We start from the raw sequence: 19143 nt of genomic DNA, 5'->3' as shown, positions 1-19143 counted from the left end.
GTGGGGTCATCCTTGTGGATTCCTGAGAACTTCTCTAGCACCCTGTTTCTCTCTATTCCAATGATTTCTTCTTTTAGTATGTTATCTCTTTCCTTGCTCTTCCACTCTGTCCTTTTTCCAGCTCAACCCCCTCCCCATTCCCTTATGTTCTCATTCTCCATTCCTTGCCCTCCACTACCCCACCTCACCCCCAGTTTGCTCATGTAGATCTCATCTATTTCTCCTTCGTTGGGCTATCTATGTGTCTCTCTTTGCATCTTCATTGTTAGCTAGCTTCTCTGGAGCTGTGGGTTGTAATATGGTTAACCTTTGCTTTGCATCTATTATCCACTTGTGAGTGAATACATACCATGTTTATCATTCTGAGTATGGGTTATCTCGGGATAATTTTTATATACATTCTCATAAGGAATTGCATGATACATTTCCATACATGCCTATACTGTACTTTGATCATGTTCCTCTGCACTATGTCAGTCCCCCACCATATCTTTGTGACTGATACTGTGACTTTACACAAGCCTAGCCCTCTCCTTCCTGTGACCAGGAGAGACAAAGTAGATCCTGTTTCTGTTTGTGGACCTGCCTTGTCTCCTAAAAACTATATCTAGTTTAGCTACTTTCCTTATAACACAGCAGTTCTCTAGTCACTGTGTTGAGTGTGGATTCTTCCCAGAGTCTAGTTATGTGCTATGCTGTTGTTCCATTTGTTACAAATGTTACTTCTGCCATTCTGACCATGAACAAAGGCTCTTTAGTGTGTTGCTGTGATGGAGGTGAAGTATGAGGGACTCTCATGAATGATTTTCACATCTATGTTCATCAAGTAAAGGACCTCACACTTGCTTCATTTGTTGAGCTTACTTGGAGGTGGGATCAGGCTAACACTGGCACAGGGATGAGTTTGGATGTGTTCCTTTGCTTTTTCTTTCTTGAAGTATTTTCTATAATCCTGGTCTTCAATCTTCTGCAAAGCTTTGAATGATTCAGGGAATCCATGAGATCTGGGCTCTGCCTTGTTTGGAGCTGTTTTTGTTGCCAATCCACGCTGGTGTTTATGACTTATGTGTTTTAGTGTTTTTATTTTATTTTAACTCAATATTCACACATGTCTAGGAATTCCTTTCATATTTTATAATTTTCTGGAGTATAAATATCGTAACATCCTAAAGACCATCTGGACTGTGGTTGTATCAGTTACAACATCGATTTTTCTCTGGTGTTATTTTTATCTGATCTCTCTTTGCATCGTGGCACGTCTGTGAACAGAGCAGATCATTCTTTCAGGATTCTCAGGATTTTCCTTTGCATACCAAATTTACTAATACCAACTCTGATCTTTCCTATGATTTCTCATCCACTGCCTTAGATTTGGGTTCTTCTAGTATTTTTATATTCTTGAAGAGCATCATTAGATTGTTTGGGATAACTCAATTTCATAACAGAGAATCCAAAGCTATGTCCTCCCCTTCTAAAACTGCATTAATCTTTTTCTTTTAGCATTGTGTGGGTCTGAGATTGCCCACAAGATAATGTGGTTGAAATTGAGCAGAACACCATGGGCAGCCACATGGATGAGGATATTCTTGAAAAGGATTTCAGGATGTTAACATCTCTAGGTTGTGGTTCCTTCGGGGAGGTGAAGCTGGCCTGCCACCTTCCCACACATACACGAGTGGCTGTCAAGGTCCTTGAGAAAAACACCAACAGTGTGGCTGACATCAGTACTGAAGTGAACATCCTTCAGTCTTTAGAACATAGGAACATCGTTCGATTTTTTGACATGATCGACACACTAACAACCACTTATCTGATTATGGAGTATGTGGCAGGAGAAGATCTGGAGAGCTGCCTCCAGGCACTGGGCTGTCTAAAGGAGGAAGAGGCTAGAGGGATTTTCCGGCAGGTGGTGTCAGCGGTTCAGTTCCTCCACCAGAGACACATTGCACACCGTGATATCAAATTAGAAAACATCCTAGTCGATGCAGCAGGAAATGCAAAGCTTTGTGACTTTGGTATGGCAATTGAAATCACAGAGGGGCAGATGTTGGAGGAGATCTGTGGCTCCTTGCTCTATTGGGCCCCAGAGATCTTGGCCAGAAAGCCCTATGATGGACTGGCAGGTGATATGTGGAGCTTGGGTATCGTCCTGTATGTCCTTGTCACAGGGCACTTCCCATACATGGAAGAAACCCTTGAAGGTATGCACAGGGTCATCACCACCACAATGTGTCCCATTCCCTACCATCTGTCAAAACCCTGTTATTTCATCATTGCCCGACTACTCATGGTCCCTATCTGTTACCGATTCACAATCTGTCAGCTTGTGAAAACAGCATGGCTGGGCCCAATTCAGGAACATGTACTGCCTGCCACCAAAGAAATCCTGCCCAGGGTTGTGGAGACTATGTGCACCATCGTCTATACATGTGAGGAGATTGTTTCATCCCTAACTCACAGGCAAGAAGATAATCATGTAACAGCTACTTGCAACATTCTCAAATATCAGCTGAGTGGTGGGGACAGCCATCAGCAAGAGCAGATGCCCTGGTTAACCAACAGCCCTGCAGTTCCTGTTCGCCTCCCTCTCCTCTTGAAGAGAGCCAGTGAACCAGCATTTACAACCAGTACACATGCTGGGAAGGGTCACTTTAAGGAGGAGGGTGTGGAGGAAAGAGGCAAAAGATGTAGAAGCTACACCATGCCTCACAGATCCTCCTTCCTGGAGGTGCTGTCCTCTTCAGACAACACAGTCCCAGAAAGAGATGCTCTTATGGCTGACATCATCAACACTGCTGCAGAGGACATTGCAGTCAACAGGAATTCTGTTGACCCCCTGCCTGGCAATCTCTCCTCCTCTGAATCCGTCTTGGATGAAACACCCACAGGATTTCTGAACCTGGGCTTCTGTGAAGAAGATTCATCCCAGGAGCCAGACATTCCCAGTGACCAGCCCCAGGTGGCACCCATAACAGCTGGATCCAGGCCATTCAGGGTCTGGAAGCTGGTGAGGAAGCAAATTTCCCATGCACTGAGAGCACTCTGCACCTGCTGTTGCTGCTGCTGCCTGCCCACCCCAAGGTGAGCCCTGAACCCTTGCATCAGGGGCCACAAGGAAAGAGAGGACAGTGGAGACCTATATGGAGAACAGTTGGTTGGGCCACACAGATGAATTCCTATGTTGTCTTTTCAATATGCCATTTTAATATCCTTATACCCACTCAGAAGGCCCAGAATTTGATATGTAGTACATTAGATGGCAAATTCACAACTTCCTGTTCATGTAAAGTCCTGGAAGGTTGAGGCAAAAGCACATAGCCTAAAATGGGGATGACAGGGTGGGAAGGAAGGGAGGAGAGTTTTTCTAATGGGGTTAAAGGTTCAGAATGGAGGAATCAGGAAGGGAAATATAGCACAGAAATTTATCTGTCAAAGTCACTAATAGAGGTGTTTCATGTTTCTTTCTCCTTTGAAGTGTGGAAACTGAAATGGCCCAATAGAATTCCAGACCTGGTGAGGGGTGACTGCCACAGAAGTGAACCAGAACTCATCTCCAGAGTGCCAGCTCCCTCCAACCCAGGGCAACAGGCTCTTGCCTGCATTCATCCACCAGCTATTGGGTCTGAGCTGCCGCTTTGCATCTCTTTCAGCTTAATCCAGCTTCAGAACTGTTGTGGGACAATTGGGGTTCATAAAGCACATGGACCCCATGACCCTCTACCTTCCTAGCTTTGGTTGTGCTTGTAGGACCACTCACACTGCATGGAAAACAGCAGCCTCTACCACCAGGAAGGACTTCATACCAATCACGGGTGCTCATCATCTTGGTCACTTTAACCCTCCAACTTACTCTGTGACTGCCTTATGGACAAAACAGCAAGACCTGTGTAAATCCTCTGGAGAATGGAGGTGGGTGAAGGAGATAAAGAGGACTAATTGGGAAACAATTTTGAGACGTGAATAGAGGACATGAGAGGTGGTGTAGAATACGGAGTAGAGTCTGTCCTGAGGAACTTCCTGTCAACAAAGTAACATGAAAGAGGTGTGTGTGCTGACCTGTGACAGGGGCCGTGCACAGTCTACAGCAGGAACAAACCTCCCCTGAAGTGCAGACTGGGAGGGAGCTAGAAATAGCCAGCAATGAGGAGGAGAGGGCCTGCTCTGATGGTTCCTCGCATGTGTCAATGCACACAAGTAGGATGCTGTCTTGGAAATAAAATCCTGTTCATTCCTACAGATCTGGGGTATAGCAGGAGAAAAGATGCAGCACTATTGGTCAGTGGAGTCCCATCCTCCTCAGCACTGAGTAAGTCTTGTCTGTTAAAGTCTCACTAAAAGAGGCACTTTCTTTATTCTTTTGGGTTTTATTTGGGGAAAGTGAATTGAATTAGAGTCTTGGTGTGGTTTAGTGCAACAGGAAGGATCCAGGCTGGAAATCTGTATCCTGTGTGATGATATGTTAGGGCTACAGGTTCCAGTATCCATCCTCCAGGTTAGGGTCTCAGCTGCCATCTTCCCCTTCCTTCATCTCACTGCTGCCCCTGCACTGTTGTTGAACATCCCTAAATAGTCACGTGTATCTTCGACCCAATGAATGTCTACATCCCTTATGGTTCCTGTGGTGCGAGGCTCCATGGCATCTAAAAGGGCTGCCTCTCTCAACAGAACACACTGGCACACAGGTCTCAGGCTTCCCTCATCTTTGATTCATTCATCACCTCCAAACTGCTTTCTGACTGTCTTTCAGAAGAACTGCAGTAACTTTAAATCCAGTGGGAGATGGGAGAATGGAGATAAGCAGGAGGAAGAGGGGAAAGGAAGTGGAGAGGATGGAGAGGAAATGAGAGGACCCATAGAGAGAGGGTAGAGTCTGTCCAGAGGAGCTTACCTGAAATGAGTCAGGAGAAAAGGAGATTTTCATGGGACAGGGGTCTTGAAAAGTGAGACCAGGAACAAATGTCTCAAACAGAGCAGAGTGTGACCTTGGGTTTATTGCCAACCATGAGGAGGAAAGACCCTGCTCTGATGGTTCCTGGTATAAGTCAATGTAGTGAAGTATGAGGATGCTTTGGAAAGGTGCTTCCATTCTGGGCTACTGAAGAAGGGTCTGGCAGAAGAGAAGGGTGGCTCCATCATGTAGTGGAGTCCTCTGCCGCTCCTGTCTGACATGTCCGTTGGCAGATCTGATGATGTCTATGTCTTTGTCTCCATAGCCTCCTTCATCCAGGATTCCCTTGCTGTCTCCCACCTCCTGATCCAAGAATCTTACATCATTTTTTCCATCTCATGGAGGGATTTATAACTGACATTTGACCTTACATTAACATTGTTCTGCTCCAATATGGGAAGGTAAGTAGGCCTTGCCAAGCCTGATCCTGGGTTGTTGTCTTTACAAGGCCATAACACTGGACTTCTCTATGACCAATGCCCACCCTTGGGGTCAGACTTACAAGGAAACCTTGATCATCATGGATCTCTTGATGACAGCCCCTGGTGCAGTGTGAATCACTGGTCGAAGTGTAGTGTTTGAAATGTTTTCCAGGACAACTTCCAGGTAGGGAGCAGATCACTGAGTTGACAAGGGGAAATGAAATCAACAGCAAATCTAGGGTCTAATTTGTGTGAATCATGGGCCTGCAGGTAAGTTTGAATACAGTAAGTGTCTGTGTGTGGTAGAAGATGAGCCTCTGAAGCCTGGTCTGGATGTGGTAAAAAGGATCCCATGAGGTGGCATGTGCCAGCATCTCTGACACAGAGGGAAAGTTATCACTGACTCGCTCAACTGAAGAGCAATGGGAGACTGAGAGACTGCAGAGGTTGACAAGGGAGGCACCAGCTTCTCTGCTGTAGTTGGCCTCCAGCTCCATTCTGACCATTTGATCTTGTCCTGTTAACAGAGCCTGATGCATATTAAAGTCTTCAGCAAGGTCTTCCCAGCAGCTGTGAGTTACTTCTAGAACTCTGACCATCTGGCGAGTCCCATGTGCATTGAACAAGATCAGTCATTTTCTTCAAGAAGAGAGAGAAATTTTCAGTTTGTGGGTATCACCTGGTGTCAGACTGTGTTTCTGCTGCATATCAGTGAAGGCAGGGTTGAGAAATGTTTGAGGATTCTGTTGAATTCTAGAAATGAGATGGGGAAATTTTCTGAATCATTTTATATTTTACATTTTTTGAGAATGGATCTCACTATGTAGCCCTTACTATCCTGACACTCTCTGTGTAGAACATGCAGTCTCAATCTCACAGAGATTGACCTCCTTTCTCTGCCTGCTGAGCGCAGCAATTACAGATGTGGACTGCCATGCCTGGCTTCAAGTACTGTATGTATAGCATCAATGGTAAATTCCTCAAACATTTGAGGGAAAAGAGACAAGTCTTGTGCTTCTTTCATCCTAACAGGTTCAGGGATTGAAGTGAAGTTTCTTTCATCCAGGATGGAGTACAAACAGCAGCAAAGTCCAAATATAACCTTCAGAATAGAAGTCTATGTACACCAGTGAACATATACCTGGAGGTGAGGACTGCTGTCATGACTTCTTCTGGGGACCCCAGTTAGTGGGCTGGAGGTGGGATGCACTAGCTGATACATCCTTGGAAACAAGGCACAGAGCATGCAAAGGCTACTCTCTAACCCTATTTTTATAAGATCCCCACTGCAGTCCAGGCACAAATCCAATGACTTCAACCTGACCAACCAGGAGAGTCCAGATTGGCTACCTGGTCTAATTGATTGAGTTCTTTCCATTTGAACCTTGAGATCAGAGCTGAGGACTCAAGGTGGGTCACTGAGACAGCAGGTGCCTGTCTTGGGATGTTGAAGGCAGGGCTTTCACTTTAAGGACACCAGTGGCAGAGGCAGTACATGAAGCCACATATTCTAAATAGGAGCTTCCAGTTCTACTCATCTGACACCCAGATTCTGTCTGCTTGTCTGCTGACTTCAACTCTTGCTCATGAGTCCCACAGTACTTTTGTTATTTGACAAAACCACTTTGGATTGGTTTTAGGCAACTGAACTTTGTTCATACTCCCTGGTTAATGGAGAGCCCAGGGATGAAGGTTTCTGAAATCTCAACCAACTTGGACTCTATGCAGTCCACTCTAGAGAGTGCATGATGATAGAGGTGATCAGCCCCTCCCAGGAACATTGTGGACCATTCCAGGAAGACCACTGTACTATTTCATGTCCTGAGTGTTCTGTTGTTCATGTTCTGATGCCTAGGACCTGCACATTTTGCTTATGAAAGAAAACAGTGATCCTTGTCTTTTGAGACAAGCTTGTCACAGGTAACACAGTCATCCTCAGTTGTATCTGTTTTCTGAAAAATGTCTAAATTTCATTCACTCTTGAAGGTGAGAATGTTCTTTTTATCCTGTATGCTCTTCATTTACTTATTTCACCTATTTATTTCCTTATCTCTCTGCTGAGTTATTTATTCATTTATATATTCATTGTGTGTCTTTTATATCAGTATCTTGATCACACTCATGATCCTATCTCTTCACACCTGCCCTCCACTCCTACATCTGCCCAAACAAAATTTAAGAGATTAAAAGGGAAAGTAAGATAAATTTTAAAAAGGGGAGAGACTTCAAGGTTTCCACGTGGAAGCTGCAGTGACCAAGTGTGACAGAGTGAGTCACACTATAAACCCCTCTGTCCACATGTCTTCACTTGCTAGTGCTCATTACAGAGTCACTGGTCTGGTACCAGGCCTCGGGTTTCTACTACACTAATTTTGTATTTGATACTGTCATCTGTCCTTTGCAATTGGCACATTAACTTGTTTCACTGTGTGGGTATGCAAATTTAAAACTCTGACTTCAAAATCACCAGTGCCACAGTACAAACCCGCTTCTAAATAAAGTGACATAGTTGAGCTGGAGGAGAGCAGATGATGAAAACCCAAGATTGTAGAGGCAGCAGGAAAGAATTGGCTAAGGGATGAATTTGGAGAGGATGGAGGAGAGAGAGGGAAGGAGCCATGGGGAGAGGTTTTCACAATATGTCTAGCTTAAGTGCTGCATATTTCAAGTTCCCCTAGAGTCCCATTCACATGTCCTTCCTCTTTAAAGTGATGAGCTCTCTACATCAGGAGACACAGGGTGGCGACTTACAGGTGTGGCCTGAGACAGCAGAAGTTGGAGCTCTGCAGGAAGTCCAGATGGCAGTGTGCCCACTTCCCCAGCATGAAGGGTCTGTGTCCAGCACAGGAGGAAGTAAGCCAGCTACCACAGGTTTCCCTCCAGAAAATTCTCATTATCAAGGGAATATGTTTCAGGGCTGGTGTTTCACAGCAACCTTGTCTGAGGGGGACTTGAGCCAATATCATTTACCAATATCAAGCTACCCTTGAATATGCAGACCCTGTGGACCAGTCTGCAGGGGAATAACTAGCAGTACTCATTAATCTGTCCACCCTTGAGGTTTCTGATGCTAGTGAAATGTTTACCCACATGAGGGGAAGGGAGCTCCTTCCTCTCCTTCCTCTCCCTCCTTCCCTGCTGTTGTATTTGCAGCCTTCATTTATCTCTGTGTCCTGACCATCAGAAAAGACACAGCCCCACTGAATGCTGGTCTAGTTTATGTGTTTGTGAAGGAGCCTCACTGTAGGGAGTTTTATCAGAACCATATTTGTCTCCTAACAGGAAAGTGACAGCAAGCTGGAGGAAAATGTGTACCACTTAGGATGGAATGCTGGGACATTGCTCCACTTTGGAAGTGAGTAGGCCTTACCTAGCCTAGGGCACAGTGGTCAGAGGTGGGGTCAGCACTCTTGAAAGTACATTGTACCCAGGTCTCACTGGGTACAGCGGTCAGGCCTAGACAGCCTTGTTAACCATAGAGCTATGGCTTTCCGCTAGTCCTTCTGCTTGCTTGACCTGCTGGGAAAATTGTCTAGAGTGTTGTCAGGTGCACCTGACAGGCAGACAGCCTCTCCATGCAGTGAAGGATGGCCACTCTGAATTGGATGATTGTCAAGGCTCATCTCTGAGCAGCACATTGCTGAAAGCATCACTGAGACCACTAGCAGATGCTTAGTTTTTTGTTTCTTGTCTAACCTTGACTCTGGCTTAGGGGATAGGAAGAATGAGGCAGATCAGGCAGGTCTGCCTCAATCCCAAGAGTAGGTGGTCACTTAACTTTTATTACAGAGGACAAGAGATCGATAGATAGATAGATAGATAGATAGATAGATAGATAGATAGATAGATAGATAGATAGATAGATAGATAGATAGATGATAGAAACAGCTGTGTCATGGCTACAGAGGGATATTGATATAACTTGGTGTAAGTGGCACATCTCTCCTCTCTGACCCTAGCACCATTGAGAAGGAACACTTTGAATCAAAGATGGTGAACATCTTCTCACACCTGTATGCTGTGACATCCATTCTGTCACTGGCCAGTGACTTAGTCTGTGTTTGGTTCCAGAGACTGGGGAATGGAGATTGACACAACCTAGCAAGGGAAACCAGCCAAGAGACAATGACTGCTTCCTCCTCTGCCCATGTCTGGTCTGTATGTCAGTTAGTGACCATTAAGGAATGTCTCACCCTGATGCACTTAACTGAACACATGGCCTGTGGAAGGGAGCCTTTGGTAATGTGGCCAGCCATGGAATCTCTCAGGAGACAGCACATGTGGACCAGGACTCCAAACTCTAGTAATGGTGGTCTGTATGAATGTGACCCAAGGCCGGGCGGTGGTGGCGCATGCCTTTAATCCCAGCACTTGGGAGGCAGAGGCAGGCGGATCTCTTGTGAGTTCGAGGCCAGCCTGGGCTATGAAGTGAGTTCCAGGAAAGGTGCAAAGCTACACAGAGAAACCCTGTCTTGAAAAACCAAAAAAAAAAAAAAAAAGTATGTGACCCTTAGGAACCAGAGTTGATGCCTAAGAGGCCAGGCGAGTTTAATGTGAACTTTTTATATTGCTGGCCACTGCAGGGAGCATGTGGTGGCCTTTAGATTGTTACATGTCAAATGTCAGATTATGATGAGGCTCACACATTCAACACACTCCTTTCCCACTGCCTATGTCCTGGAGGCAGCAGGAACAGGTGCAGACAATACATGCTTTTTGTACCAAGATTTTTCACACACTACCCCAAAGTTGCTCAGTAATACTCACTTCCCAGTCGAATAAATTGAGTCCACATGATACTGGGTACCTTGCTTTGGGACAAAGGCTGACTGGTTGGGACTGTTTAAATTCCTCCAAGGTCATTGACACAGATAGGATGACTAGTGTGGTAACAGCCTGGGTCTCTTTTAGTCTCAGAGGCCAACTCCAGAACTCTCATTGACATCCTTTCTTTCCTCAGATGTGCAGGTTCTGCTGGATATGTTCAGACAAACCTCATCTTCACCATATGTGCATCCTGTCTCATCTAGGCAAGTGTTCAGTGAGCTGGGTGCAGGAAGCACAGCGTCTAGACACAGACATGTTGGTGGAACTGCATTTCCTTCTTGATCCTAGAGCTTGTTTATGGGACAGTAGCAGAGCAGCTAGGACAAACCAATCCCTGCAATCAGGGCTTCTCAAGGAGACCCCACTGAGTTCTCTCACAGGAAGTCACATGGGAAGAAAAGGGTCATTATTCCTGCCTCATTAGGTCCTGAACTTCACCAGAAATAAACCAGTTATTATCTGAAAGGCCACAGGTCTAGGGTGGTGAATGAATCTTTCTGCCGGCCTCACCAGTTGTCTAACACAAGCTTTTTCTTTTAAGTGCCTGGACCCTGAGAATTCCTGACCTATGTGCACACTGAGCAATAGTGACATTGAGGAAAAAGAGCACCTCTCCCCTCTCCTTCCTAGCAGACTAACATGCCATTGTCTGATCTCCAGAGGAACTCAGAGGCTCCACACAGCAACAGGAGGACATGCTGTGGAGGACGATGACATGGTTTCTGTGCCACTACCCAACTACAGACAACCACCCCAAATTACCAACAAGATCTGGGGAATCTATAGGAGCGTCCCTTTGTGGAAGCCTCCCAGTGGGTACTTACTGTTGAATCCTACCCAACTTAGACCCCATGGCATTTTGACAGTTCAGAAAGTCACCTATGCCTCTCTGTCTTCACAGATAACAAGGAAAACCTGCCTGAGCAGGTAAGAAATATCTCAGAAGAGCCTTGGGAATTACATGTGCTTCTCTTTCTGAATTCAAAAGTGGATCTCCAGAGAAGGGCAGTACCCATGGACAACCTGTTCCAGGCCTCCACTAACATTAAGAGGCACAACTTGAGGTCATACATTTGGCCCATTTCTCACTGGTTTAGACAAAAACAATTTACAAAGAAATACTGAAGTATTTCACTGGAATTCCAACATAATTTCTATAAATTGGCATTCAGAATGCTTTGACCCCTGGAGGACAGAAATCCAAACAATATGAGCTCTCAGCTTCTACCAGTAGTTATTTTAAAGGTAGTAGATGTTTGCACTTCATCTATAGACTCAGCAAATTCCAGTCAGATGCTCAAACACAAGATGTAACAACCAACAGGTCCTAAACCTTGAAGAATGGCAGAGGAGGAGAGATCCCGCCAGACCCAGATCTTTTTCTTCCAGGACTTCCCACAAAGCCTCAGAGATCCATGAAGGGCTACATGGAAGTAACAGAGACTGGATATGTGGAACAGAGAAGAAAGCTCAGAAACAGACCCAGCGAAATCCTGCCAGCTGATTTTTTTCATAGTCACCCATGAAAATCAAGACAGAGAGAATGGCTTGTCCACAAATGACCACAGAAGAAGATTTAAAAACAAGCAATAAGGAACCAATTGAAAAACTGAACACAGTCACCATTTCAATTGACCTCAAATACAAACACTATAATACTCACATAAAGTTATAGAGGATTATATACTTTCCTGCCTTATAGAATGGAAGATCAGAAATAACCTGGAGAAGATGAACTGTGGACTTGGGAGCCCTGCTGCCACCAGCCATGAAAATACAGAACTGGATCATGGCAGGAGCAGGACACTCCCGTGAGGACATCTCGAGAGAGAGCCTGGCCCCTGACACACCCAGGCAGACAACAAATCCCTGACAGTGAACGTTGTGTGGCTAAGAGGAGGTGGAGGTGTAGTGTGTACTGTGTGGTGTGAGGAGGGCTGAAACCTTTCACATCATGTGGGATGCAGATGAGCTGTCCAGCTGATCTGATAACAGCACTGTATGGATGGTCCAGTCAGCTGGGGAAAGCAGCAGGGCTGACACCTAGATACTCACATGTGCTACCCATGCCCCTCCCCTTCTTAACAACTTACATACAGGGTCAGTGTAAGGACATGAAGGATGCCCCTCACCCACACTCACCACATAGTTCTCTAGGTATTAGGCCTAGATATTCAACTCCCTTCTGCTGTCCCACACGCAATGCTAGATTCTAGATCTTGCTAGACATGCCTCCAACCACAGTGTACTAAGACATGGGGAAAGGTATCAGACACTGTTGCACACTTTACCTTCTGACAAGGACACACAGTTGGTTGGTTCAAACACTCCTGGAATCTTCCTGCACTGACGTACAACACTACGTATAATGCAGCATGTGACACTACAGCCATGCCACCTCACTTGTACTACCAGCTGTCAGACCATGATAAACAACCCCTACATCACACACACACACACACACACACACACACACACACACACACACACACACACACACTTTAATACACTTCTAAGTACTGGGCCATGCATGACTTCCTACCAAACCACACATTGACTGCTAGGTATCAGGCATTGCTAAACAAAACCTCACACATACCTCTCATGTATTCCTAGGTCTGGATCCAGAATGCAACCCACATAATCCTTTATTAACAGCCACGTAACAGGTCATACAGGACACTCTCTTGCCACTGTACGCAAATACTCTGCTAGTATTAGACCCCACTTGACACCCTAACATCACTGAAATTTCACATACACTGCTAGGGTTCATTCCCTCTTGAGTATCACACCACATCACCACAATCTACAGTGTTAACATCAGGGCCCACTGGATACCACATTCCATCAACCCACATATCCCTGTTGGATATAAGACATTCTGGGGATTCCAAACTCCATGGCAACTCCTACAAGGCTAGCTGAAGGACCTGGAATGCACACATCACCCTGTAGCTCTCACATGCACTGTCAGGTGTCAAGCTCTCCTGGCTCCCTCAATGCCTCACTCACACACTGAAGTGTCAAAAACACTTGTACAATACATTGTATACTGCCAACGTACTTCAACATGAATGATCAGAACTTGATGGATACTAGATCACCCATAAGCTGACACACACACACACACATACACACACACACAGTAGGGATTGTGCCCAGCTCGACACCCCATTCTTCCACTGCTCCCCTCTGACATACAGTTATCATCAAACACACTGGACACACCACCACCCCTGTGACCACACATCCACTCTAGGTACCAGGTCCAGTTTGACCTCATACCCCACATTAATCGACAGCCATCAGACCATGTGGGGAACATTTCCCTCATCAGGTCTTGCAAAATACCTAGCAATTAGCATTTCTGGACCCCCTCCTTCTGCTGAAGACACACCCACACTGCTAGGCATCAGCTTCTACTGGACTCCTTCCTATGCTATACCACGTGCTGGGTCTCAGGCTCTATGGCTGGTTACTGGGCCATGCTGGACATTATCCCTTTCAAACCACAGTGCATATAAAGTGCTGTGTGTCAGGTTCACTTGAACACAAGCTTCATCACACATGACTTGATAGGTACCAGACAATGTTGACACACACCCTTACCCCTATATACACTACTGGCCCAGTGAGCACTGGAATTTTAAGGCTCTTCTAGACACCTCCATCACTGACATATCAAGTTTCTTGCTACCAGACACTACCACTCTGTGCAGATTTCAGTCATGTATATTGAAGTATATTGTATGCATATTCAATAATTGGCTTCAAGTCTTACCCAAAATAGCACCATTCTGTTGACAATATACACTACCAGACAGGGGTATGGGTCTAAGCACAGCTGAAAATTAGCAGTGCTTTTGTGGCAGCAGGATGGTTGAAGGAAGAGAAACTTATTAGATGAGGCCTGTTATCCTGCACAATATCTGGGTTAGGACCGGTGAGTCCTGAGGATGTGATACACAGTAGGGCATCCAGCCTCAGGCACGTGTGCAGCAAAGCCTGAAACCAAATAGTGTGTTTCAGGCTATAGTGGCAGGGGTAGGGGTGTCCAGCTGGGCCTGGTAACTAGTGGGACATGGATGGGTTTGGCAGCAGGACTTGGGGGGCAGTAGCTAGTAAGGCCGGTTGTGTGGGCAGCCCCTCATAGTGGGATGAGTATCTGTAGGAGAAGCAGGAAGATGCTCTACAGTGTTTCTTATGAACACAACAGTGTATGTTGGGTTGCATCAGTTGGGAGCTGTATAGATTTCTTAGGACATGACACCTAGCAGTGTATGTAGGATATCAGGGGCGTTTGCAGCCCTGTCTGTTCAATAGTAGTGTATGTGGAACAGTGCTAAAGATGATGATGTTATAATGAAAAGTGTGTGTGTGCCCATGCGCACATGTGTGCACTCGTGTGTTTGAACTTGTAGTGAGTGATCAGAGAGTGTGCTGTATTGTCATGGAGATAGCTGTCTTAGAGAAAATGACTCAGTGACTAGGCAAATAGAATTCCAGTGTCAGTATATTATTAATGAAGTTGATATGAGAAAGTATCTTCAAGACATGGACTTGAGAGATTTGGAAGAGTAAGGGTAGAAAACTAGAAATGTAGGCTTGATGAATACAGGCCTAGGGGAGAAATTTGACTTTATTTTTACTGTACCTAGAAGCCAAGTTTTCTCATTGCCAACAACACTAGGTATCACCATCTGCAAGGTGTCCCCACACTTAAAACCCACCACCACATTGCTAGGTGTCAGCTTCTACTCCAAAAAATGTCTTCTACAGCATGTGCCAAACACATATGCCTAGGTGTGAGGTCCGGTAGGTCAGCTGTCCACTAAAGAAAATGCCCCTCTCATGCAGTTGGGTAGCTTGTCCTCCACGACATCAACAATGCAATGGCTAAAGCCCCATACACAGGGCTGGGTATCTGGTGTTTCTAAGGATCCCCTTACCTACAGCAGCAGAAGCCATAAGCAGACGCCCACATACTATGACACAATTGTCAGGGGCCAGTTTTTATCTCTTCCCATAAAACCACATATATATATACGTGGTTAGATCACATTCCTGATAGGAATCACCTCAGCTACAGCAGTGCCACACACCCAGAACTAGGTGTCAGATCCTGCTGGGCACCTCTTCCCCTACATCCAAAGGACCACACAGTTACACAGCTAGTTTTCTAGTACTGGTACCCCTCCCCCATAGTCAAATGCCTTGTACACAGCCACACACTCACAAACACACTCAGGCACACATGCTTCTATGATCCCATGCACGTGCTCATGCACTCTCATCTAGCTGTCATGTCAACAAGGTCTTGCCCATTCAGCCAAAGCCCTATTTACACACAGCTGTCAAAGTGCTGCCCTTCTGGGTGTCCATCCCCTGCAGCCAAACACATATGCAGAGACAGACAGAGAGACAGAGACAAAGAGACAGAGAGACACAGAGTCTGAGATCAGGTCCTGCTGTTCCCACTCCATAACAGACAAAGATGTCTACTCAGGGCTAGGTGTCAGGTCCTGATACCTACCTCTTTTTCTATATTCATAGTGCAATATTCTTACACAGCTAGTTTACCAATATGCACCCCCTCGCCTATAATCAAATGCTAGGTACACACTAACACACTCAGAAAAACACTTAGGCATGCATGCTCCTATAATTGCCTTCACGAATTCAATACATTCTCAGCTAACTATCAGGTCCTAGAGGATAGCCAACACACACCACATATACTTCTAGGTGTTAAGTCCTGTGAGGTAGAGGTATCACCCATACCAAAAAAAAACCCACATACACTTCTAGGTGTTAGGTCCTGTGAGGTGTCCCACACAGAGCCAAAGCCCTATTTACACATAGCCAACAAAGTGCTTCTGCTGCTAGGTGTTCATTACTAAAGCCAATCTCTCTGTCTCTTTCTCTCCCCTCTCCCACTGCATCCCCTCCCTCTGTCACATACACACATGTATATATGTACATCTAAGGCCCTGTACTGTTAGGTATACATTTGCCTAGAGCCAAAGACTCACAATACATGCGATTTGACTGAACTTTCAGGGTTATTGTCTACATAATAGGCAAAGCCACCCCCTCATCAACACACAATACACACACACACACACACACACACACACACACACACACACACACACACACGCAGTTACATGGCAGGATCTGTTAGATTTACAGCTTCCTTAGAGCCAAAGCATCTAAACAGGGCCAGGTGTCAGCTTCTGTTAGGTTCACTCTTCCCTACAGCCAATATTCCTCTTACGCAGCTAGGTATCATGAACTCTTAGAGATCCAATGCAATACACTAGAGTCCCATGCACAAGGCTAGGCATCACATCCTGCTAGGAACCCCGGACACAGGCAAACACCCAGGCACAGCTCTCATATTCATATAAGGCAAGTGTCAGGTCAGGTATTTGTCTCTAGCCTTACAACCAAAGTTCCACATACACAAACATGGTTAGGTTTTAGGATCTGCTAGGTACCTTCTTCCCCACAGCAAAACACCAGGTTAACAAACATACAAATGCATGCATGCACACATGCACATATACAATCATGCATGCAGGCCTGTGGGAACCCTCCCCTGAGTGTGAGTCCCAGGAGTACCCTAGCCACATGAGTGGAACTATGGATTTAGGGGAAGTCTAGGACTTGGCACCTACCTGTGAGTGTGTGGCATTGTTGTAGAACTGGGGTATTCCTCACAGGAATACAAGTAGTCATGTATGTGTTTATGGCTTTGGTTGTAAGGGTGAGACTACAATGCTACCCTTGACACCTTGCCCTGTGTGGAGAACTAGGGCTTAAAATTGAAAGAAGTCCAACAGGACTTGACTTTGTGTGTGTGTTTGTGTGTGTGTATGTGTGTGTGTGTAGGGTTGTGCATTAGCTTGGTGAAGTAATGCCTAGTAGGTCTTTACACATCTACCCTACAGCGAAAGACCTTTATTCACATTTATGTCTCACTATCAGTTCCTGCTGGATAAACAATTCCTTACAGCCTAGCCAAACTGACACAAATCTCAGAACCTGCTAGGAATATTACCCTATATTGAAAAGACCCACCTATGACTAGAGCACCATGTCCTCCTCAGTATCACGTCCCCAAAAGCAAAGCTTCAAATATACTGGCCAGGTGTCACATCATGCTAGGTACCCTAATCTCTACAGCCAATGTTACAGGTGCACAAAGAGATGGAGTTAGGTTATTCTGACTGCCCCCAGACTTATAATCAAAGACTATCTCTCTCTCTCTCTCTCTCTCTCTCTCTCTCTCTCTCTCTCTCTCTCTCTCTCTCTCACACACACACACACACACACACACACACACACACACACACAACTATGTATCTGTTACTTCTAGACATTTCCTCCCCCCAGGAACGTCCCACATAACACACACAGGGCTAGATTTCAACTCCTGCTAGATAACAATCTCCCTAGTAAGATCTCAGTAGAACCTCTAAGAGCACATGTTATCTAGTTGAGTAAGAGGAATATACATACAGCCAAAGCTAGACTCAAAAAGCTAGGTGTCAGTTCTTTTGGTATCCAATCCCATCTGTGTATCTCTACGTTTTATACTCACTTCAGATGTGTGGGAGCCAGAAACAGCTGATGGAGATGACCTCTGGCATTTGTCTTTCTGGATCTGGGTTCTCTCACTCAATATTATCTTTTCCACATCCATCCATTTACACAGAAGGATGGCTTAAACAAAGAGGATTATTGTGCTGAGTGTCTGAAACTAGTCCTGTGATTTAGCAGTTGCATGCAGTTTACAGGAACTCATTTCTTCATTAATACCTAATGTGGGAGATCAGACCCAATGTGTGTGCCTCCACCCCTGTACATTGGTCAAGAATTGTGTAAGAAAGGAAAGTGAATTAGCCATGAAGAGCATGTCAGGAAAGAGCCGTCCTCTGAATCTGCTAGAGTTCCTCGAAAACTTCCCTAATGATGGACATTGAACAGGGCATGGGGGCCAAATAAACTCTTTCTACCACATTGGGTTATGTCAGGACCTGTCTATCAACAATACAAAGTATACTAAGACAGTATCCCAAGACTGGCCCTTTGTAATCCTCCAAACTTCACCTACTGACCGCTGGCTTTAAGAATGTAATATAAACCTGTATGAACAAATAGAAGCTTTAAGGTTGACTAGATCTCAGGGACAAAACAAATCAAGGACCAGTGAAATACAATTTCATCAGGTGAGGTTATTTTAATGAAGTTAATCATTGAATACATCTCAAGCAGACATATTGGAGAAATACTGCTGAATGAGGATAGACACACAAATAGTGCCTGACTGTATATACAGAGACAGGGGAGGAATCTTAGTTTATTTTTTAATACGTTAAGTACCAAACAGAGTAAAATAGAAGAGTGGAATCCTATGACTTGAGATAGTTAATCATGGGGTATGTAATTAATAACAGTGATTGCTGAAACCTCAGTTTAGGAGGCTGGCAGTACTGTGAAAACATCATGGCTTGTTCACACTCTGGATCCAATGTTGGTGAATATACCCACTGCACTCTGTGGAACATGGCTCATGAGGTCAGAATACATGGTATCACATTGAGACCAGCACACACAATCATTGTAATACACATAACCTAACTCATGAGATCAGAGCATGTGGGGTATTCTGAATCCTGCCCCAGTAGACATCTCAATTCCTGCATTCTGGTTGATAAGGTCAGAAAGGATACTACTCCTAGATCATCCAGCAGGAGGAAGTTATCCCACCTACAAACCAGTACCCTGTGTCTCCACACCTGAGCTCAAGCAGAACACAGATGAACCTAGCACAGCCACACTAGGAACACCAAAGATCAATCCAAATACTCCCCAAATGAAAGCAAACAGAAACATTCAAGTCACAAACTAAATCCAGATGAGCAAGAAGTAACATGA

At 45.2% G+C, this 19143-nt stretch overlaps 1 protein-coding gene across 3 annotated transcripts; it reads left to right on the top strand.

The window, feature by feature from the left end:
* Positions 1-1154: 1154 nt before the first annotated feature.
* On the top strand, positions 1155-18225 carry LOC143270596 (putative sperm motility kinase W). Of its 3 annotated transcripts, XM_076561111.1 has the most exons (12): positions 1155-3081; positions 3476-3909; positions 4238-4306; positions 5214-5349; positions 5898-6038; positions 6403-6517; positions 7011-7127; positions 7226-7290; positions 8080-8223; positions 8653-8725; positions 9442-9524; positions 10331-10659. In XM_076561111.1, exons 1-2 carry the CDS (start codon positions 1559-1561, stop codon positions 3498-3500), a joined length of 1548 nt encoding a protein of 515 aa, XP_076417226.1. In that variant the 5' UTR covers positions 1155-1558; the 3' UTR covers positions 3501-3909; positions 4238-4306; positions 5214-5349; positions 5898-6038; positions 6403-6517; positions 7011-7127; positions 7226-7290; positions 8080-8223; positions 8653-8725; positions 9442-9524; positions 10331-10659. The 3 variants fall into 3 exon arrangements, with proteins under 3 accessions (XP_076417226.1, XP_076417225.1, XP_076417224.1); XM_076561110.1 differs by lacking the exons at positions 7011-7127; positions 7226-7290 and adding exons at positions 6650-6780; positions 10739-11009; positions 11099-18225 and having other exon boundaries at positions 5214-6517; positions 10331-10411; XM_076561109.1 differs by lacking the exons at positions 7011-7127; positions 7226-7290 and adding exons at positions 6650-6780; positions 10739-11009; positions 11099-18225 and having other exon boundaries at positions 5214-6517; positions 9442-10411.
* The last annotated feature ends 918 nt before the right edge of the window (positions 18226-19143 follow it).

The sequence above is a fragment of the Peromyscus maniculatus genome, chromosome 23 (assembly GCF_049852395.1).
Source record: "Peromyscus maniculatus bairdii isolate BWxNUB_F1_BW_parent chromosome 23, HU_Pman_BW_mat_3.1, whole genome shotgun sequence".
Taxonomy (NCBI): Eukaryota; Metazoa; Chordata; class Mammalia; order Rodentia; family Cricetidae; genus Peromyscus; species Peromyscus maniculatus.
Note: the sequence above shows the minus strand (reverse complement) of the source record. Positions and strands in the feature narration are given on the sequence as shown.